The 23,999-nt window shown below is 38.1% G+C and overlaps 1 protein-coding gene across 1 annotated transcript in view; it reads right to left on the bottom strand.

Moving 5' to 3' along the window:
- Positions 1-10,658, bottom strand: part of LOC149279415 (sorting nexin-7-like) — a 40,455-nt gene extending 29,797 nt beyond the window's left edge. The window contains exon 1 of the mRNA XM_089501199.1: positions 10,512-10,658. Within this exon, the coding sequence (XP_089357325.1) occupies positions 10,512-10,658 (147 nt within the window). The remainder of the gene's footprint in view (positions 1-10,511) is intronic.
- Positions 10,659-23,999: the final 13,341 nt, after the last annotated feature.

Raw genomic sequence — 23,999 nt, 5'->3', positions numbered from 1 at the left:
AAATATACATATACATATATATATTGTGACAAGACCCATTTAGCTAACAGCCAGTAAGTCACTTTTCAGATCAAAGTATAGTCATCTAGGGCAATAAGACTCATGGACAGCAATATTCTTGTAAGCTTTGATTTTACTTACAATTTCATATAAGCCTAGCTACCAATTTAAGGCCTCTCTGCATACCTGAGAACTCTCCGGTTTTTACCTGGAGACTCTGAGTGAAGCACCACATCTCCGGGTCACTACGGGAAAACTCTGGGTCATGGAAATGGCGTGCAGCACATCCCACTCCCACATCCCAGATGGGACAACCTGTACACCCGCTGGGTACATCTGCCAAACTGTGCTTCCTTCTGCAGAGACACCAGCGGTTAACCCCTTCAGCGCCAGACAGAACCAGTGTTGTAGAGAGAAGAAGCTGTGTTGGTGCTGTAACTAGCCGTAGCTTAGTATATCCAGCACATGTACTGTCCTGAAAAGGACAGTGAGTTATTATAGCAGCCCACCCCAAACATCAGACAGGACCAATGTTTAGGTCAGAACTGGCTTTCACATGCAGGTATTTATGCACAGAAAACACAACATACAATGGAACAGAAAAACACACAAAGTCCTCTTTCAGGTCCAGCAAGGGGAATACACAAACAATACCTTGGGGCAATAGGATTATCCATCTGGAGCCTGACTCTGGGACCTCCTGTGGATACATAATCTGGAGAACATAAAACATGCCACTCCGGAACCCCCCAAGGTAGCTTGCCCACAACCAGGGTCCGCACTGTCTCTAGTCCAAATAAGGCCCTAATTGGGCATTAGGGCTCTGAGTGACACCTCTTTAAAGATTTACTTGGTGCAGATGGAAAAAGCACCCAGCGAAGCATTCCAGGGCCATTGAATCAATTCCCCCGGATGGTAAAAAGAACTATTCCTGGGGGTTCCCCGTGGAGCTCCACAAGTCAGGTGTCACTGGAAAGCTCTGAACTACCTCTGTTAACTGTCCAAAAGGTGCTGTGATCCATTGCATGGGGTCCGAGGTACACTGGTTAAAGTTCCAGCGAGTTGTGGCAAAGTTCTGATCCGCTCAGGAGTTCCACAGAGTCTTAATGTTTATCCCGATCAGGCGTTTCCAGCCATGTAGAACATGGCTGCCATTCAGCATCTTCCAATGTACTACTTTGAATGCTTCCAAACTTACTTTAGGAATTTTGTTCACAGAAGACAGAAGAACAAGATGCAAAAGAAGGGATACTGAAGCACTCGGCAGAGAAGGTACCGAGAAATTGAGAGAGAGCATGACATTAGAGTATGAGAGAACGTGAATTGTGAGAGTGAGAGTTTAAGAGAGAGTGAATGAGACTGTAAGTAATACAGAAAGAACCAACAACATTCAAAAATTTGCCTGCTACTATGATCATCTATAGTTTGCTGGTACTTATAGCTCAAAGGCTTTCAGTAATGTTTGAATATAAATTGATTTTATGTAAAATAAGTTAAATTACATTTTTGTAGATGTTAAACACTTGACTATAGCGCTTTTTTCTGCAAGAGGTCCTGCAGTTTAGAATATAAGGTATATTAAAGAGAAATATATTTCCAAGGAGGGAATTAACCCCTTAAGAACAATGGGTTGTCCTTAAACCCATTAAAAACAATGCATTGTGAGCCTGTACCGGCTTTGTCATGAATGGGGTTAAAATGATACCATCTTTAGACTTGTTCATTCAGCTTGGTACCTACTGCACATTTACCAAATTATGGCAAATTCAGTGATTCGTACGAAGCGATGAAAATGAGGCCAGACCCCCAACGAAGCAGACGAAAATGAAGCCAGACCCCCAACGAAGCAGACGAAAATGAAGCAAAAGTTTTTCATCTAGAATTCTCTGGCCCTTTCACTCACACTCTCTCACACACTTACTTTATCACACCCTCATTCTCATTCATTCTCTAAATGTTACCCTGCCTTCTCTGCCGACCACTTAAGCATAAACCAGGAAAATGTTTAAGAAAAACAACTACTGTTCACAACTACTTACTGAAAGATAAGAGTTGGTACCCTGTTAGCCGTAGAATTACAGGAGACAAGTGGAGTTTGAACAATACCATCATTGGCTAACTGAGTAAATATAGATTGCAAGCTTTCAAGACCTCTCAGGTTCTTTCATCAGGCATGTAACTACTTACTGGAAATACAGAAGTTTTGTTTACTCAAATATTTTAAATATTGAACACTCCACTTTTCCAAAGCCCCCTCTGAGTAGCTGTTTCTCCTGACAGCAATCACAGACCCTGAGTTGGGATCCCCTGTTTCTTTGACTGGGACGTTCTTCCTTACTTGACGTCAAACAAGAATATGTTGCACTGGCTTATTTTAAACTTATTTTCTTTATAGGTGAACTCAGTAGCAATTCCTACCTATAGGTTCCCCTCTGTTTCTTTGTCTTGCCCTTCCTCTTGCAGGCTCCTTTCTTCTGTCTCTCACCTATATCTTTCTCCCAGCTCCGTACCCCTGTCCTCTGCCCTACCTGTCCATGGCTAGTTTCTGGTATTACCTCCATTACCACCCTGTTCACTTTATCATCCCACCTTTCTCTTTCGCTCATCAATTTTTCCTCTCCCTTTCTCTTTGTCTCTTTTCTGTCCTTTCTCTTTATGACTCCTCCTCTTTCCTATCTCTCCTCCTTTCTGGTTACAGTATCTCCCCTCCTTTTTCACTCTCCTCCTCTTTCTTGACCCTCCTCTTTCTCTCTGTGTTTTGTCCCTAACTCTCCCTTTTGTCTTTTATCTCTCCCCTTTAATTGAACTCTCCTTTCTCACTATATATTTTCTTTTTATTTATCTCATCTCTTCAATTTCTCTTTATCTCTCCTCAGATTTTACTTTATCTCTCCCTTTTTCTCCCTGTCTTCCCTATTTATTATATCTCATCTTCTCATTATCCTTTATACTTATCTCTCCCCTTTCTCCCCACCTCCTCATCTCTTATTATCTCTCACCTTCACATTGGTCCTGTCTGATGTTTGGGGTGGGCTGCTATAGTAACCTGTTCTTTCCAGGACAGTACATGTGCGGAAAAGGCTACTCTATGGCTAGGTACAGCACAGTAGCATCCCCCTGGCATCCCACTTCTCTCTACAAGGCTGGGTCTGTCTGGTGCTGAAAGGTTTAGCTGCTTGTTTCTCAGCAGAAGGAAGAACAGCTTGGCAGGTGTAACACTTTTCTCCATCTGTCCCTTGCCTCTCGACTAATAACTTTCATATGCATTTGACCTTGCGTTACGTGACCATGTGACACCCGGGGCAGACCGCCCGCCCCATGGGTATGCCACTGTGCCGAGCGTTAGTTTGGAGCCAGTTAGAGGGAGATCTATGATCTTGCCAGTCGGCCCATAGCCCCGAATAGAGACTCTGGGACCAAAGTATGCTTTTAGCCCCACAGTCTCAATGCAGGCTATGAAGTAAGTTGAGACTCTGGGATTCAGCCCCAGTAGCCCCTGTAGAAACGCCCCTGGTTATAACAGTTATATAGTAATGTAAACAAAAAACAAAATACTGTCTGCGCTTCTCACCCTAATAAAGTTGGCAACAAATATATAAACATAATATAAATGAGAGGTTTTGGTTATATGAATTGGCCAAAGCATAATTAAGCTCACCCGCCACGTCAAGGCACACTCTCAATAGGGTGAGATCCTACTCTCACCTCCTACATAGTGGGCACACAAAGCAGTTTATACTGCTACCAAAACCAGATTAATGTGTTGGGGGAGGTGCAATTAAACCTCCTCCCATTTAACCCCTGGACAGCAAGCTGCAACCAGACTGATGAGGAGCCAACAACCTCAAATATGTGCAAACAGGGAAAAGAAAAAATGTCGGTGCGCTAAGCTAGTCTCAGGCTCAAATAATACAAATGTATAATATAAGGCCTACCAAACAGTGTGAGCATGCTGCAAATACAGTGTGTTGGCTGTACAATGTATACAAAAAACAAAATACTGTCTGCGCTTCTCACCCTAATAAAGTTGGCAACAAATATATAAACATAATATAAATGAGAGGTTTTGGTTATATGAATTGGCCAAAGCATAATTAAGCTCACCCGCCACGTCAAGGCACACTCTCAATAGGGTGAGATCCTACTCTCACCTCCTACATAGTGGGCACACAAAGCAGTTTATACTGCTACCAAAACCAGATTAATGTGTTGGGGGAGGTGCAATTAAACCTCCTCCCATTTAACCCCTGGACAGCAAGCTGCAACCAGACTGATGAGGAGCCAACAACCTCAAATATGTGCAAACAGGGAAAAGAAAAAATGTCGGTGCGCTAAGCTAGTCTCAGGCTCAAATAATACAAATGTATAATATAAGGCCTACCAAACGTGGCGGGTGAGCTTAATTATGCTTTGGCCAATTCATATAACCAAAACCTCTCATTTATATTATGTTTATATATTTGTTGCCAACTTTATTAGGGTGAGAAGCGCAGACAGTATTTTGTTTTTTGTATACATTGTACAGCCAACACACTGTATTTGCAGCATGCTCACACTGTTTGGTAGGCCTTATATTATACATTTGTATTATTTGAGCCTGAGACTAGCTTAGCGCACCGACATTTTTTCTTTTCCCTGTTTGCATATAGTAATGTAATCATAGAAATATAATTCATGTGGCTCTAGAGATCAAGCTAATTTTCTAATAAAACTAAATAATATTATATACAGTTTTTTAATGGAATTTGCATTTAATATTTGTATCCTGCAATTACAGTATTTCTAATGCTGTAGGATTTTGAAGTAACCAGATCAGGTTTATATCTGATGATTTTGTTTACACATTTTCCTCACACAAGACACTACTAAAATATTAATTAATTTCCATTTAATATCCTGTCTGGACTATTGCAAGTCCCTACTAACTCTTGTGCTTTTCACCAATTCAATCCATCCTGAACACTCCTGCTTGATTAATTTTCTTATCTCATCACTCTTCATCTGCTGCCCCACTGTGCTGGTACCTCAACCGACTCCCCATACAATCCTGATTTCAATTTAAAGCCCTTCTCGGTACCTACAGAGCTTTTAACATCACTGTTCCTCCAATATCTCTGCTCCTATTGACACATACTCCCCCAACCACCCTCTTCATTCTGCCGACAACGTGCATCTCTTTTTAACTGTTATCACTTCTCCCCACTCACCTATTTAGGGTTTTACCCATATTGTGCCTATTCTCTGGAATGTTCCCCTACTTATTGTAAATGCTCGCAAAAAAATAATTTGTACAGAGAAGGATGCAATATATCCTCCTAATACCCACAACCTGAGTTCCGAAAGAAATCATCTTTTTTCTCCAGCTTTCAGATATCTCTGCCATTAACACTTTCAGTTAATACCCTTCCTCACCAAAACAGTCACTCACCTTCTGTCTTGTTCCCACTCAACCTCCTCTTTGATCTTGCAAGATCAGGGCCCTCTTCTCTTTAATGTTATTATTTATTGTATCTTTTATATGTGAATGCTGATGTTAATTCACTCTCCATTATTGTGGTTTTGCCACTGATTCTGGTGGTACTGTATAAATAGAATGTGATTTAATGTAAAAATTTAATGTTAAAATCTTCCTTGTGAATTCACTGCAATCTTATTCGAGGGAATCTATATGACAGTGTCCACTAGATGTTGCTGTTGTATAAGACCTAATTATTCTTAGCACCATTTCCAACAATGGCCAACTTACCTTTGATACTTGGATGTATGTATATTAGGTATTTTAAGAAAGGAGATGAGTTTAGCATTGCTAATTGGACATTTCTAATGAGCTGAATTTCAGTTAAAGATCACCCAATGCAATGTGACAAACTTTCAGAACTACAATAATTTTCTACTCACCTCAACCTCTCATTTAACTGTCAAATATTTTTTATGCTTTATGTCTCCTGTCACCTTAAATCATTTTTCTTTTTTTTTTAGGTTATGTGCAACATTTTGTTATAATCACAATTCCTTTTTGTTGTCTTTGTAGCATGTTTCTGTCACATGTTAAATTATAACCTTGGAAACGATTATGATATTGTGATTGAGATGAGGTTAACTTTTTCCTCACCAAAAATATAACAATGGAAAATTAGTCACAAAAGAATTGTGTTCTGCGGCAGACAGATAGGAACTACGCACAGACATGTAAGGGATTTTTTTATATAACAGTCTTAGTTTAGCGGCAAAGCGGGGAACTTAATTAATGTTAAAATAAACAAGTGAAAAAGAGCAGCTTATTTTCCTGGAGCAGCCCCTTTTTTGCATCTTTTGGATAAGACTGTTGTTTGGCAAGGAACCTGAAGACAATTGAGGACAAGTCTTTTGTGACAATGTTCCCGGTTTATTAATGAGGCCGTTAGAAATTATTTATTTTATTGCTTTATTTTTGTTTATTATATATGTTTTATCAAACTTAGGCTTTGCTGAAGCAATGTCTTCAGTTGGCCTAGAGCGGAAAGGCCCTGCAAAACCCGGGGGGCAGGTCACCATATTGGGTGATAAGGGCATCCATTGTGATGCTGTTCAATGGGACGGTTATAAGGGAGATCTCGTATCTCCCAAACCAGCTCCATTAACACTATAATGGACCGTACAAAGCTGTATACTGTAGTGGCTTTGTATATTTTTTCTTCTTCTTGGTTTATCCTATTGTTGAAAATTGGGCTCTCTCAGGTACACCTAGATGTTAGTATGATTTTTTCCTAAAAGAAACCATAAGCATACACAAATTCTAATTCTATTATCTATTTTATCTACTAGGGCTTTTTTGTCAAGAGGTGTTTTCTTCTGTAAAAGACATAACTTTAATATCTAATTCAACTTTGGATAAAACTATTCACAACATTGTAAAAAACAAAAATACTTAAAAAAAATGATATGCTGAAAAAGCACTTAATACAGTAATAAAGAAGAAAATAGTTGCATGTTAAGCCAAAAATCTATATCTATTGGCAAGTCATGGTTAAAAATTCTTCAAAAATCTAGATTACAATTGGTTGCAGCTTGACATATGTATATTTCTTCTTACAGATAGTACATAAACTTCCCTTTTTCTCTGAGCAAATATTAGGTTGAAACAGATAAAGATTTTTTCAATGATCTTTAGAGTTTAGAATTGCGCTCTCCAAATAAGTTATCCAATACATGATGTGGTCTGATTTTCAAAGATTTAATTTCAGAATTTGGTTCTGAACATATGCAGCATCAAGTTTCTGTTCTATCTGATATCAGACACATGCTGCAATTGTAAAGGGATTTAAATAGTTGTGTATCCAAAACCTGAAACAACAATCAGCTTAATAAATGTGCATATGTGAAGAAGTGGTTCGCTTTTAGAGCAGAGGGCACAGCACAGCAAAGCACGGTTTCTGCTATCTTACGCAGTATATTTGCTCCACGTTGAGGGAACCAGAATATGACATCATTTTTAGGCATCATGCCTTCAAATTACAAGACAACAATCTCACTTTCCTTATGCATTGCAGTAACAGTGGTGGTATCCTTTAAAAAACATTTTAATTGTCCCTGGGCTTAAATGGCTAATTGGTAAATTACTCACCCACAGTGGACGATTAGGTTCAACATTAATTGTAAAGCACACCAAAAAGTATGCATCAGGCTCCACAAAATGGCGGAATAAATGTGCACCGAGAAAGAATTATGGAGTCTGGGGTAATCACTTAAGGGTGAGCTGACACAAGAGTTGTGTTTCAGCTCCTTCACTTAACTGTACTTTATGAAGAGCCAACCCCAATGAGTTTCTGCTGCAGGAAGAGATTGGCTGGCCATATATAATTTATATAAATTAGTCAAGGATCTTGAAACTACGCATTATACAGGGGCATGTCAGACCTTCTTGCCGGGCAGACTCGCTAGTGACTTGCTCACCTGCAAACTCCCCCTTTAGTGAATACATCTTGATGTGGGAATTCTAGAAAGAGGTTTGTCTGATAAGTACACAAGGTATCCCTTACTGCAGTTTTTTGGACATGAAAAAACTGCAATACTGCACTTTTACTGCAGTATTACTGCACATTTACTGCAGTTTTACTGCATTTGTACTTCACTGTACTGCACTTTTACTGCAGTATTATTGCACATTTGCTGCACTTTCTTTTTTATATTGCAAACCTACAGTTGTACCTCAATGTACTGCAGCTTTATTGCATTTGTACTTCCGTACAAAAATAACTGCAGTAAAACTGCAGTACAGTGAAGTACAAATGCAGTAAAACTGCAGTAAATGTGCATTAATACTGCAGAAAAAGTGCAGCATTGCAGTTTTTTCATAACCAAAAAACTGCAGTATTACTTCAGAAAAACTGCAGTAATTTTTTCGTAAGGGATGTCCCTTTATAATTCTTAACTTGTTTTTATGCTAATGTCATTGGTGTATACCTGCTACTTGATACGGTACATACGTAGATGTGGACGCTGTACAGGTTGTAAAGGTAATCTCACATCAATGAAAGAAATCCCAACAGAGCTTCTAATGCACTTCTAACACTATACATATGTTATATATATATTAACAATTAATTCTCTATTTTTACGTGGGCAAAACTGAGCAAAAAACACTTAAGAACTCTACAGTAGGGATCCCTACGTTTAATAAGCTAATGGTGAGCAAATTTGGTAATAGGTAATCTAGGGAGCTGCTACAAGGTTTTTTAATTATTATTATTTATTGATTTATGTAGCACCATTATATTCCACAGGGCTGTACAACAGGTAAAAAGGACAGAGCAAGTAGTGCATCAATAACACTAACAAGTTTGGGCTATCTCCTCTAGCACTGACGTGGCAATATCCTTTTTTAATCCACATATCTCATTAAAATATTGACTTACTTTAAAACACCCATAATGTTTAGTGTGTGCAATGCACAATCACTCAAGAGGTACAGTATATTTAACAAGTAATAATTCTGAGCATTGCTCACAAGATATATTAGTATGCATCTAGTGATTTTCTTATTGTCTTAATAGAAATTAGGGTATGTTTTATTTATGGAGGATACATTTCTGCATGCAATGCGTCCTGAATCTCATATAGAAAAGGAGACTTACTAGCAAGCCTGGACTGGCCATCTAGCACTCTGGCCAAATGCCTGGTAGGCCACTGCCTGACATTGCTCGCCTGTGTTGCCGCTGGCTGAATATGCCCGGTTATGTTGCTGGTTATGCATGAGCATAAAGAGGTAACATGGAGGCGTCATTTCCAGCTGTCGGCTGCACTTATGTCATTAGGTGGCTACCGATTGCACAGGGCCAAGGCCGCCTCGTTAGCCTAGTCTGGCCCTGCTTACAAGTATTTTGTTTTAACCATAACAGAAGTGTATTACATTGTTGTTTTTTTAGCAAAATCTTGGTTGTATAAGCCAAATGAAAGAACACATTTTTTGAGGAATTTCTCTTACGAAACAGAGAGAGCATGATAATTTAGTTGTATATTCTGCTTTCATATATAACCTTTGAAATAAATTGGAATATGTTCTTCTCCTACCCTAGCACAACTGCTCACATACATACACAGAGAGATCATAAACAATAATTCTAGAAAGGTCACTCATTCAGCATGCACTTGCTGCTTACAGCAAAGATTTCGCATGACTATTAAAAGGTCAGGTTTTGTGAATCCTATTTTTTTTTTAATATATACATGGCACAGCAATTTGATTTAAAATTCAGATTTGCAGTATTCAGCAGATTCAGTTTTTAGATGCAGAGAGATCCACAGGGATTGATTTATATTGTATCTTCGGTCCGTAGGATTCTGTTCTGGAAAACTAACAATTTTATTACAGACAGGAGGCTTCATATTATGCATTAAATTCCTTCTTTACTACTTCAGCAGCAAAATAGTTAAATACAAAGTTTGGTGGAACAAACAAAAACAACCAAACTTGAAAGACACAATAGAACACTGAGTAGCCAATCAGCATGCAGTAGAGGATATGTAGGTGTAGATCCCCAACCAATCTCCCTCTTTCTTGCTGTTTTTTGCCCTCTGAATTGTGTTTTTTACCTCAGTTATGTGGTTTAAATTGCTTTCATTTATTTTCTAATATTTGTCACTACCCTCTGGCTGTTTAATTTCATCCTGCCAGTGGGTGCATGTGCACACGTTCACGTGTGTGCGCGCATTCAATTATACAGTGTTGCTGTTTTTAGCAAATTGTTTATTTTGGGTGCTTGTACTATTCCCCTCACCCCTACCTCTATCATACCCCATTTGTGCCAATTTTTCGCTGCATTTTTGGGTCCAGCGACCGTTTTCGTTTCTTTGTCAGTTTCATTTCTATTTCACTTCTGTGCTGAAATCGCGCGTGACATCATACGTCTCACGGGATTTTGGCTCTAGCTGGTTCTCAGCTAGATTCCCGCCCCTTTTCACCTCAGCTTACCTCAGGAAAGCTGCACATTGTTTCAACAGCTTCAGAGTGTCTCCTTTTGTTGCTGTTTTACTATGTCTTCAAAGGAACTGAAAAAGGCAGGTGATATGCCCACTCCTGCCTCTATTCCTACATCTGGTTCTATTTCTGAGGCCCATATTAAGGACATCTTGGACAACACAGTCTCAAAGTCTGTCTCCACCGCGGTGGTTTTGGCCATGACTTCAATGCAGGAGTCATTGGTGAAATCTATAGCCTCTGCAGTATCCCATTCCAAACCTAAAAAACACTCTAGGGATAGTCACCTTAGAACCCCCTCAGACCAATTTTGGTCACCTGAGGAGTCGGAATCTACTTTAGCCATAGGCATGAGGAGGTCTGGGAAGGCCACCCAGAAAAGGAAACACTGCTTTACTCTATCTTCAGACTCCCCCAAACGCGTTAAAAGCCGTTTACATGGAAAAGAAACAGACTTATCTTTGCGCTCTGAAAGACGTGTTTGACACCCAGACCAAATCTAAACCCTCTGCTCGTGAGGAATGCAAACAAGCTCAGAAGGCCTATTATAGGAGGAAGCCTGATTCCTTCCATACCTCCTCTAGCAGCGATTCGGACTCCGAAATCGTTTCGCTAATAACTGACTCCTCATCCGATTTGTATTCAGACTCCCAAGATCATAATGATCAACCTGGAAAAACTGAAGACTCTATTCTGGATGCTAAGGGGTTCCCCTTTTTCCATCCAGACCAAATAAAACATCCCCGCTCGGCCGAGTGGGTACCAACCGAACAAGTCTCTAAATATATGGAGCTCTGGATGCGACAAGCTCTCGAACAGGGAGCTCGCAACAAGATGCGGGCGGAATGCCCAAGACCAGTCTTACCTCATAAGGTAATTGAGACCCCAGAATTAGACGAGACAGTAATCCACTACCTCGCAAAAACTGTGAAGAACCCCCGAAAGGGGGCAACACCAATTGTGCTATGTCCGCAGAGCGCAGACAAAGCATCCTTATTAAAATTGACCCGCAGCTAGCCCATATATCCACTAAGGAACCAGGCTCAGCTGCGGAAGGTTGTTTATTTGGAGAAGCCTTTCTCAAGGACATTAACAAATATGTAAATGCTTTCTCCAATCTGGACAAGGCAAATGCCAGTCTCAAGAAGGTTTTCCACCCAAAAAATTTTGGCAGGGCTGGGAAAAGCAGAGGTCATTTCCCCAGCCGTCCAAACCCTCCATACCAGACGTCTTCATATAACCCAAGCTACACCTCGTCTTATAAGAGTTATCAAGGAAACTCCAACCCGCTCCCTTTCTTCCCACATCGGGGAAGACCCTGGAAATCACGGGGCCATCGAGTATTACTGCTCCCCTTTCTTCCCCCAACAGGCTGGGGGGGAGATTATTACATTTTTTCCCTATATGGAGTCGTATCACAAACGACTCTTGGGTTCTAGATACAGTAAGGGGTTACCAAATAGAATTCATGTTTCCCCCCTTTCAGGATCAGCTTCCTCATCCAATTCATTTTACCCAACAAGACAGTTTGCTGATCCAAGAAGAAATCTCAGGCCTGTCCCACAAAGGTGCTATTATTCAGGTCCCTCTAGACTCCCCTGGTTTCCTGAGCAATTTGTTCTTGGTAAAGAAAAGGGATTCCGGCCACAGACCGGTTATCAATTTACGCACTCTCAATGCCTTTGTGAAATACAACCATTTCAAAATGGAAGGGATTCACCTCCTTCGAGACCTTCTCATTCACAAAGATTGGCTCATAAAGATAGATTTAAAGGACGCCTGTCTTACTGTTCCCATTCATCCGTCCCATTCATCCGTCCTATCAACCATTTCTCTAATTCCTCTGGGAGAATACGAAATGCCAGTTTACATGCTTGCCATTTGGGTTGTCTTCTGCACCATGGTGCTTTACCAAATTACTCAAACCCATAGTATCACTACTACGCAGCAGGGGTGTCAGACTCATTATATATCTAGACGACATCCTTATAATGTCTCAAAACCTAGAGACCATCTCTTCACAAATCTTGGACAGTTTCCCTTCTCTCAAACTTCGGTTTTATCATCAACAGGGAGAAATCCATTCTATCTCCAACCCAGGAAATAGAATTTCTGGGATTCCTAGTCAATTCACAGTCCGCTACACTGAGTCTTCCTCCAAGGAAACTCAAAACCATAAGGAAAGAGATTTCCTCTATTCTGAACAAACGCCTGATCTCTATCAGATCCCTAGCTCGAGTAGTAGGCCTTTTGTCAGCCTCTATCCAAGCCATTTTCCCTGCTCCCCTCCATTATCGAGCACTTCAACGTTTGAAGGCTCAACATCTCCGCAATGGTCTGGGATATTCAGACAAGATTTCCCTAACCCCAGACACGGAAGAATAACTATGTTGGTGGCTTCTCCACCTTCGCAGATGGAATGGAAGAGCAATCTTCAGCTCATTCCCAGACATAGTCATAGAATCCGATGCCAGTCGTTTGGGTTGGGGAGCTCGTTGCGGCTCAGTCTCCACCGGAGGGAAGTGGTCCATAACAGAACTCAATCTTCAACTGTTTGGAATTACTGGCAGGGTTTTTCGCAATAAGGAGTTTCGCGAAGGACAAAACTCATTGTTGCATTCTCCTCAAGATGGACAATATATCTGCGGTTCAGTATGTGAACCGTCTGGGGGGGACCAAGTCCAAACTCCTAGCAGATATTAGAACTAATTACGGATCTGCCTGGAAGCTTTGGTTACTTTGGTGCATGGAACGGGAGGTGGATCCCGTACATTCCAATGTAACCAACATTCTAAATTTCCTTTCATCCCAGTTTGACTCTGGTAAAGCTTATCGTACCATCAATGTATACAGATCGGCTATTTCCTCCAATCACGCTCTCATTGATGGATTTACTTCAGGTAAGTATCCTTTAGTCTGCAAGCTCATGAGGGGTATACGTTTCAAACTTATTGAATTCCTGGAACAATTATGACTCTCTGCCTTTGAAATTATTGTCGTTTAAACTAACCACTCTATTATGTCTCATTTCTTTCAAAAGGGTTTCAGATGTCAGGGCTTTAGATATATCTCTTAGACAATATGTACCTAATGGTGTTAGTTTTAAAATCCAGAGACGTACTAAAACTGGTTTACAGTCTTTCTACACTTCATTTCCACATCATCCTTCTCTCTGTGTTGTTGCCTGTCTCAAAGCCTATGAGCTCAAGACTACATCTCTTCTAATGTCTCTCTTCCTCGGCTTCTAATTTCCTTTTGTAAACCTTTTCTTCCTGTCTCCTCGGCTACTCTCACTAGATGGCTCAGAGCCACTATGTCTCTGGCGGGCATAGATATCTCTGTGTTTGGAGCTCATTCCTCCAGAAGTGCTATGTCAACTAAAGCCTTCCTGGCTGGTGGTTCTTTGGCTGAGATACTCAAAGCCGCAGACTGGTCCAATGACTCCACCTTCAAGACCTTTTATTTTAAACCTGATACTCACATATCGTCTGTGGTGGTGTAATTTTTATATCTAGCTTTAAACATGCATAATATGAAGCCTCCTGTCTGTAATAAAATTGGAGATTTTCCTAACTTGCAGTGCAAGAAAATATAGATTTTATTACTGACAAGAGGTGAATATTATCCCACCTCATTAATCCTCCCTTTATGTCATTCTCTTATTTCAGATTAGTTTATTCTCATCGTTCTTTGTTTTGGAAGTTTATGATGATCGTCCAGTCGGCAGCGCGAAAGAGGGAGATTGGTTGGGGATCTACACCTACATATCCTCTACTGCATGCTGATTGGCTACTCAGTGTTCAGTCTTTCAAGTTTGATTGTTTTTGTTTGTTCCACCAAACTTTGTATTTAACTATTTTGCTGCTGAAGTAGTAAAGGAATTTAATGCATAATATTCACCTCCTGTCATTAATAAAATCTATATTTCTTGCACTGCAAGTTAAGAAAAATCTCCAATTGTAAAGAAGTTTAGAAAGCCTCAAAATGGTCATAGTGACTTTTTCTTCATATTGTCAGTAGATCTCACAAAAGTTGCAATGTCAGATGGAAACTTTGTGTGTTTTACCAGCTTCAGCAGAATTAATGATTAACAGCACTTTTCCAACTCTTGTCAGGAACCAAAGTTTATTTTACATTCTATGATAGCTGTTTCCAAAATATGTTATCATCCTTCATTACTTCATTACTCCCTCAATGACTAGTGGTGCAAAGCCTGAAGGACCAACTTTGCTGTTGTAATAGAGGAATCTCACCAGAGTCCTATAGCAACCAGAGTTGCTATTCTACAACCCTACATGTCCCATGGACATATGTTAACCAGTTGTGTTCAACAAACACTTAGTAATTCAGGTGTTTCAAACGGCACTATTGGATTCCTCATTTTAAAATCCTAGAGGTTGCTCATGAGACTATACGATCAGCATGGATGGAAGCTGAAGGTTTAGTGGATAAAGTTTTGTTTCAGGACATAGTCATAAATATATGATTAAAAAAATGAATGCTGTAAGGGTGCAGTTTTCCCACTTGTACTCATATTATACTTATTTTAACAGTAAGTTAAGTTGTTTTTTAAGGAAAATGGAATCCACTCTCAGTCACTTGTCTTTACAGAGACAGCTTTGTGTCATCCACTCTAGCGTGTGCAAGTTTTTCTTGTGCCTTGCTCTGCAGCAATGTGTCAAGTCGTTGACGTGCAATCAAAAAGCCCATGTAACTTTGGGTAAGGATCAAAAACTGAACTGTCTTTATTGAAATTTCTGGAGTCGCTTATGTACATTGGAAGCTCTGGAAAGTTTATGGTAATATTGTAGTTCAATACTGCACCACAAATTGTGTGAATACTTGAACAAATCAGAGAATTCCCATTTATCAATTCTCTTAATTTAAGCACCCCATAAGGAAATCTGTCGCCAATAATTACTAATCAGTGACAAAATCATCTAATTTATTTATTTTGTGTCATTGACACCAGCCCCACAGCTGAAGAGGTGTGAGATATATTTACTTCCAATTAACACTACAGAGTAAAGGCTTCCTGCTGACAACATCTGATCTAATTGTGTTTAATGTTAGGTAACTTTCTGAGCTAAATGATTGGTAAATGCACTTTCTAATCTAAAATATTTAGAATAACTTACTTCCAGCTGTTCTGAGCCACTGCTGTAGGATATGTGTGGGATGGTTGCACCCTTTTAATTGCATGCACATGTATTTTTTCATGCTGTAACAAGTAATGTTTAAGATGGTTTAGTTAAGTGATAATTTGTTACATTGAAAGTAAAGTATAAACTGAAAATGTGTTACGTTTAATTAACTGAAACCTGAAAAAATAATGTTTTGTTTCCCGACACTAATGTTTCCGTGCAGATGTTTTTATGTCTGTATGAGCAAAAAACTCAAGATACATCCCTCCTACATATTAGTTTGAGCTAATTGTGTTGGAAAGGGAATTTGTCCATCTTTGCCAAGGGTAGTATATAAGGTTTGAGTATAAAAAATTGAATGAAAAAGGTTAAAACCACCATTCCAGGTAGTTCTTCTGATGCCTTTAACGATCAACATGGTCATGATCAGTCCTGTCTATCACAGTTTGTCAATGATTTCTACTGCTTCTACATATTTTCAACAATCAACTCTAGGAAAAGTATCATTTTGATTTTATTACAATATGGATTGGACAAAAGAAAGAATCACTATTGCCAACAAATTTACCACAATACATGCTTCATCGGATTTAGTCCAACACTTATTAGTGCTTTCACTGTGACTGTGTTACTTGAGCTCTACCCTCATCTTACCTGATAAGCCATCTCTGTTTTTGTTTTTTTCTATTTATAATGATAATTAATATCTTTTGATTGCCACTCATCTGTCTCACTGTGGGATCCAAGTCTTCGATATCCACACCAAGCTGATAGCCCAGCCTCTGTAGGTACTTGAGTTTTGGTGCTGAACTTTTATATCAGGAACTAGTCTTTCCCAACCTTTTTTCATAGTAAGGACAATACACCAATTAGGAAACGATTCAACATGTACAGTATTGAATGGTATTCACTGTCAATGAAAAAAACATCTTAATACGCCTTGTTGTAAATATATGATTTGCTTAAAATATATTTCCCTTACCTGTACTAGCTCTTAATTGTTTTTTAAAATCCCTTCAATCCTTGAAAAAACGTTCCAAACATTTCTTTTGAAGTGCTTACTGATTATGGCTGTAACGTACAGGCAATAACAGGAAGATACTGCATCCCATGCACTTACACCTCTTTTTTTGTATGATACAATTGTATGGACATTTAGAGAAGCTATCTTAAATTGTCCATGGCTACAAAGTCTGCTTTGCACAAATACTGTTATAATTGTAATCTAAAACCTGAGAAAGATGTATTTTTCAGTATAAGTGTAAAGAAATGAAAATATAATAGCCCAGGTTAGGTACAACTATATCCTCTTCCCAACCTGTCCTGTCACTACTTTATTGCACATTGTATATGGGTTTCAATTCTAATTCACTACAGTACATCTACTTTCACATGCACCTCTTATATTAATTTAAAAAAAAAAGAATGCTACTCAGGACACATACCATTTGTCCAATTAAAAAGTAAACTAGCTTATCTTACCACGTAGCTAATAAAATGTTGGGAAATGACTATTTGCCTCTTATAGTCTGGTCTTTGATAGGTAAGACCACAAACCTTTATGACTGATTGTGTGTGCTGCTTACGATTACATTGAGATATGCTTTATCATTTACATCATAAATAGTCCTTATATTTCTATATGTGCAGTTTGGGCCAAAATATAATGTTAACTGACATCTTCTGATTGACGCCTCTCTAGCTCTTAGTCTAATTGACTATTTGGTTCTTATTGCAGTCAGTCACTTGTTACTTGACTTCTACCTACTCTGCAACTTTTGGAGAATGTGTTGGTCTTTATATAGCTTTATGTTGAACAAGACCATTAGAATGTATCCTTGCATTGTTGGTTTGGCAATTTTCACTCGTCATATTCTATGCCAACTAATGTTTATAAAGTGCCCTGGTTAAAGGCACTATAAAAGAAAAAAAATAATTAAGGGGTATTCCAACACACAGAACTGAAGGTCTTCTGACAACACTTCATTGCTTAATGAAATGTGCAAATTATTCATCCATTTTCATTCCAGCTCCAGGGTTATACCTTTCAAGGCACCCACTGGACTACCACAGCTTGTAGAGCATGAAAATAAATAACAAAAGTATCGTTGGTATATGTAAAAGATCTATGTGACTCTTATCTATGGCCCCTCTTTATAGAATATAAAATAGTTAAAATATATTTTGTATTCACCACAAATGTTGTTTTAAAGGAATCCAGCAGAAGGCAGTGCAGTCCTTCAGGTCAAAGTGTCCTGACATTTCTCCATGAACGCTGGGGGTTTTAGCATCAATATACATCGAGAATCAAGAGTTGCATATAAATAGGCTTGAACTAAAAAGGTAAAAAAAAACTATCAAAAATCAAGGATAAGGTCAAAAGCAATGGTCTAATGACATTCCACATGTATAAATGATACAGTGCCTGTCAATGTAATTTATACAGTTTAATGTCTCAAAGTGGGTTTCACTGTAGTCAACACAAATAACATGGGAATGGAAGGTCTCAGTGGAAGTTAAAATCAACTTTTCTAACAAAACCCTTCTATCTTCTGTGTCATTTCTAATAACAAGACTAGAAGAAAAAGCTGAAAAGCTCAAAAATCAACAATACATTTTTCAACAACATATTGTAATTGTAATCCCAGTAGCTACAAGCATCTAATATAATAAATTACATTTTTCAAATGTTACATAGGTCACTAAACAAAAAAATACAAGAGTGAAACAAGCATGTATGAGAAAATATAGTACATGGGTAAATTGGATATATTGAAAGATATTAAACTGGGATTTCTAGAATGACAATTTTTTTTTCAATATTTTTTTATTTGGCTTTTGTATGAGGGTTGTGGTTGTGTATGTATTCAGAAAAAGGTGCGGCATTGTATTAAATAATAATTCTTTATACAGTATACCTTTTTTTCTCTGAGTTATTGTCTGTAAGATAAATAGTTTTCTACTAATACCAAATTTTTATAAAATTCATAGAGAAGATTTTCTTTTTATTATAAATATGTTGTTAGACTTCCTATGACCCAACCCAAGAGTGCCTGCTATGTGTGGTGCTTTATTTGCCACAAGGAAATCCCGGACAAATAAGGACACCTTGCTCTTTTGAACTACAGCTATAGCTACACAGTCTTATCAAAGCACATATAAAATACACTGAAAGCCTAATTTTCTGTACGTTTTTTTAAATATAATGTCTCTACACTGAAAACTTTTAGCTAAACTTATGATCTTGATACTGTATATGAACAAATTGTGAGGGGGTTCCTAGTTGCAGGGGCAGCCAATCACTCATACTGGGTTCACCAGTTCCACCCAAGGGTTGAGCCCCAAGGATTGACTGGCCATGTGAAAACTGGGTACAAATTTTAGATGGGTTAAATCAGATGTCAGATCAAAATACAATACCAAAGTTCAGGGGAGCCAGAGGTACACGTAGTCCAAGAAACAATGCACAGGTTTGGTACACAACCTGTAGTGAAGTTAGGGCATGGGGCATTCCTGCCACATGCCGCTCTTTATCAAATATTGTTCAGAAATACTGCACCCTACATCTACCTGAGTTTAAGGTGGTCCACAAATATCACCAATCCACCCTGTCAAATGCTTTTTTCACATCCATGGAGAAAGGTACAGCCAATATGTTCTTATTGTGATCTACAAATGGTTCTGACATCTATCCTCCTAGAATGACACCAACCTGATCCCTGATAAGAGAGGGAAGCTGGATCCTCCCAATCCTTAAGGATAACTATTATTATAGTTGGCAGCATCCCAATGGGGCTCTGGCACCCTCTATGAAGAAATTATACAGGTGATATCAGGCAATTTATTGAGTAAAACCAAGTTTGCTTTATATGCTACAGTAAAGACTGAGTATATTTTCAGTACTGCTCACTCGGCTCAACCAGTGATGTTCCATCTGTGTCATGGCACAGAAGCCTGTTAGGAAGGCTAGGGATACCAATTGAAGAGGTTCTTGGGGACAAACATGGCATCCCTTATTGGCCATAGGACTTTGTTTATTTGAAGAATAAAATACATTTATCAAATAATTCCTTTTTTATTTCAATATAAACTCTTAAGTAGTTGACACTCATATCACAATACACTATAGATGATTAAAAGAGTTAAACTCTTTCACCTTTATATTTTTTTTATACTTTACAGTGTAATTCAATCATGGAAGCTTCTAAAACAGGAGCCTTATGAAACAGCTCACAGCAGATCATAATCTTCTATGAGATAATTAACCTCTATTGTATAAATGCATTTCCCCTTAGAGCTAGAATACTCCCACATCACTGTTTTAGAAGATTTTAAATAGGAACTGATTAGGGCCAGTTTCAGGATTTGTGGGTCAGGTGCGAAATATTTGGATTTTTTTTAGCAAAACAATTAAAATAGCTCACATCTATCATCCATTTGTATGAAATTTGGACAAAAGGTACGGCATTCCAACTTTACAAAATCAAAGTACTATTCTTTATGTATCAGAGGTTCAGGACAGAACTGTGCCATACTGATATTATATAGGTTATCAGCATACTTGGGAACTCTAGGGATTTGGACAAGAGTGTCTGGGTGAAGCACGACTCCCTTTAAGGGAGCAGCATTTGATTGTACTCACTCTCTGCCAACTGCCTCTCCTACTCTCAGACCTATTTTTACATGTCTTTTTATATTTAAGTAGGGGCCATGGATGACTTTTCCAAATCCCATAAAATTCACATTCATATAAAATTGGAACTTTACTCCATCTTGCATTGACAACTTACGCAAAAATGAATCCTTGACTCAACCCAAAGCTCTTATGGTCAAGTAAAGGGGATCTATGTTAATTTGTATCTATATTTATCTATGTTATTTTTTGAAACTGAAGTGTTGGCAGTAGTGAATATATGAGTTAAGCAAAGACATTTTTTGCCAAAATGCATGGACTCCCATTTTGGTGAATAGAATGCTTTGACAGTTGGAATGGAAATGAGTGATTCAATGGTGCTCATCAATACAAGATCCACAGTATTTTCTGTAGGCATTCAAAAGACATATTGATAAAGTCCAGATCTATAATGAATAGTGTAAACAATTAGGTGCGCTCTATACAGCAGATAATGAAATTAAATTGTGTACATGATCTAATACGTAAAAGCAACGTCCATGTCAGCTCTAGTACTTTGTTAAGATGATCCTTGTTTGAACATTGAAAAGTTTGTATTACAAAACTTTTCACTAAAACAATATAGTATTATTCAGAAAGATCGCATTTCTCTCTCATTTCCCCACAAGACGTTGTTTTCCTTCCCAATTAATTTACTTTATAGATGGAATTGAAATATTGTCAGGGCAGAGGGCACTCGAGGGACATGGTACTATTCAAGGCAATGAACAGGACAGTGAAACATAAATTAATTTATGAGTATGGAAATACATGATTAAGTGAAAAGCAATATAATAATTCATCTGTTCTCTTGCATTTTAAGTAGATAACAAAGATATTAAAATGTTTGCATTTTAATAAGCCGCATAACACAATCCTCAACTTACATTTTACATTGGCAATACAATCACTTTTCAATAAGCCAATATGAGACTTAGGGCCCGGTCACATCTGCATCCCATGTGACCCCTATTGTTTTGCTGGTGGTCTAATGTACTTTATTAAGAATATAGCGCTTGGGTTTCCTATGAACTTTTTGTCAAGGATCTTGAGCTAAATTTAATGTCAAATCAGTAGCAATCATCCTATAGAATGAAATAAACTAAAATGTTATAAAAACAGAGATATAATGGCCAGATAAACTGAGATAAAAAGTATCACTCTTTTATCTCTCATTTTTTTTCATTACAGCCTATGGGAGAATTGCTGTTCAATTACTTCTGATATATTTATTTTCAGCATTGAATCCGGCTCCTTGTGCTTTCTAGACAATTTGCCAAGATGGCAACCTACAGATATATGACTTATAGATACATAGCTATACATTGTGTAAAACAGTTCATAATATAAAATATGTATAGCCTAGGGCAGAGAGTATACAGATAATATAAAAACATATAAAAAATATATTAAACAGTTTAATAAGGTGTACTGAGGGGTTTCATATTCAGAACAGAATATGCGTATTTTGTAAATCTAGGTGAAAGATGGAAACCATACATGAAAAAGATATATTTTGCTTTTAGAGAGCAGTGCACTGTGTTTTAACATGAACTGAACAGGATCTGCTTTTCCATCACTGACATTTAATAATTAAATCAAACAGTATATTCAACAATAGAACACATGCATCAGCTTCTTTCAAATTGTATTTCCTTCCTGTTAGATCCATTAGTGTAAGCCAGACTGCCGTTAGAAAACCCCTCATTGTGGTTGCTTTAGCAGAGTTCCTGAAATGGATAATGCACTGCATATTATGGGCAATTACACTGAAATCCCTTGTGATGGAGTTTTGGAGGTTTAAATGAAACAGCTGGAAATTGAAGAGCACAAACTAACAAGGAAATAAAAAATTAAAATAGCTGCAATGTACACTGAATCACACAACAAATGAAACTAGAGTGTACTAGGGTGATCGAAAACCCTCATTGCGTAAAATGCAGTTTTTTATGCATGTGGTTGATGTTCTGTTGTAACATACATCAAAATCATAACATAATGTATAATAATAAACCATTGCTATCATTTCTTTAAATGTTAATATCTTTTGTTTGCATATATGTATGAGATTTTATAATTATTGGCTATTTCCACCCCCGCTCATTTACAGTTGATTACATTCCTGGAAATTTCTTCCTTCAGAAGACTATATTACTAATGTGACACTAGGGATTCAGCTCAGAGGTCTAGTGGCCCAACTTGGCATTTTCCTTGTGTACCCAACTCAATCCAATGATCGTAATAATAGTATTTCTTTCATTGCCAACTGAAATGATTTTTAGTACTTTATATTTACAATTATGTAAATATGGAAAAGTAAGCAATCAGCATTAAGACTATACAATTATGTCAATATGGAAAGGTAAGCAATCAGCATTTAGTAATGTGAGTAAGTGTTGGGGGCTTCTGGGACACTGCTGTCAGTCAGGCATTGAGTAGCTCCAACCAAAATACACCATTCATTGGTGGCCCTCTGAATAGGTAGCACATTTATGACTATAGTTTTTGGCAGCTGTTAGGAGTTTCCAACATGTTGTGTAGTTTTAGATGTTCTAATGTTAGGTATGATAGAGCCATATAGCAATAGTGTATTTCTGTTGAGAAATATCACCTTTAAGTCTTCCACAGAGCAGAATATTTCAAAATAATCCAAGGTTTGTCAATGCTATGTTGATATGGATCTATAATTTATTTCACTACAGAGTTCTGGATAAAGAGCTTGGAGGTTGAGTTGGAAGGGATTGTAGCACAAGAGGTAGAGTGGAATGTCGGGGCAAATTTAGGGGGAATTTACCAAGAGAGAAAAAAATTAGTATGAAAGTAAGAGGTAGAGGAAGGACTGGTTGAGAGAGTGGGAGGTGGAGAGGAAGCAGAAAGATGGAGGAGGCGGAAAGAAAAAATAAACTGTTCTTTGACCCTTCTATGTGAATGTCTTGCTTCATTGCCTCTGATTGTTATACCTTCGCTAATCACATATTCACCTGTGTTGAATCTGAGATGCCCCCAGAAAGCCTGATTCTGTAAATATATCCCAGGCTTTCATTAGCTATTATTATTTTTTTACTTAAATATTTCAAGCACAAAAACACATCTTGAATTGAAATGAGGAGATTTGTATTTATCAGAAGTATAAGCTTTTTTTGTGGATTTGTGCCTTGAAGGAGTATTCACATCTAATCTAATTAGTATCAGCATTTATTTGTAGACTAAGAGCAGCAGCTATGCGTGTGAATGTTTGGTACAGGAGGATTTCAGAGACGTATCTCTAAAGTCAGGCATTTTTTAAATTTTGTTACTGATTTTATTTTTTCATATTTTTACATGCTTCAGATAATCAGCATCTATAAATTCTGTGTGATTTATTAAATCAATATGCTGCATGTCATAATAAATGCATATTCATATTCTAATTTGATTTATATAGTAAAATTGTGTGTTTAGTTTGTTTACAATCAGGGAGACTGTTGGGGAGAGGAAGTGCCAATGTGCTCCCAGGTCAAGGAAAGGCCCTGAGCCAAGTGTGGCATTACCTGCCTGGACCTGTTTGTTTGTCTGGGTGGAGGTTTTTCAGAGCTGGGACTGGCAAGGAGGTATAGTTAATGTATGTTTAGGTTGGTGAGCCTGAGGGCCAGCAAAGTAAAGCCAAAGTAAAGCTACAGTAAACCTGTAAACCCTCAGCTACAGGCTTTTGTCATTATATATATATATATATATATATATATATATA

Source organism: Sceloporus occidentalis, unplaced genomic scaffold, assembly GCF_023333645.1.
Source record: "Sceloporus occidentalis isolate IW3139 unplaced genomic scaffold, rSceOcc1.0.p SCAF_166, whole genome shotgun sequence".
Lineage (NCBI taxonomy): Eukaryota > Metazoa > Chordata > Lepidosauria > Squamata > Phrynosomatidae > Sceloporus > Sceloporus occidentalis.
Note: the sequence above shows the minus strand (reverse complement) of the source record. Positions and strands in the feature narration are given on the sequence as shown.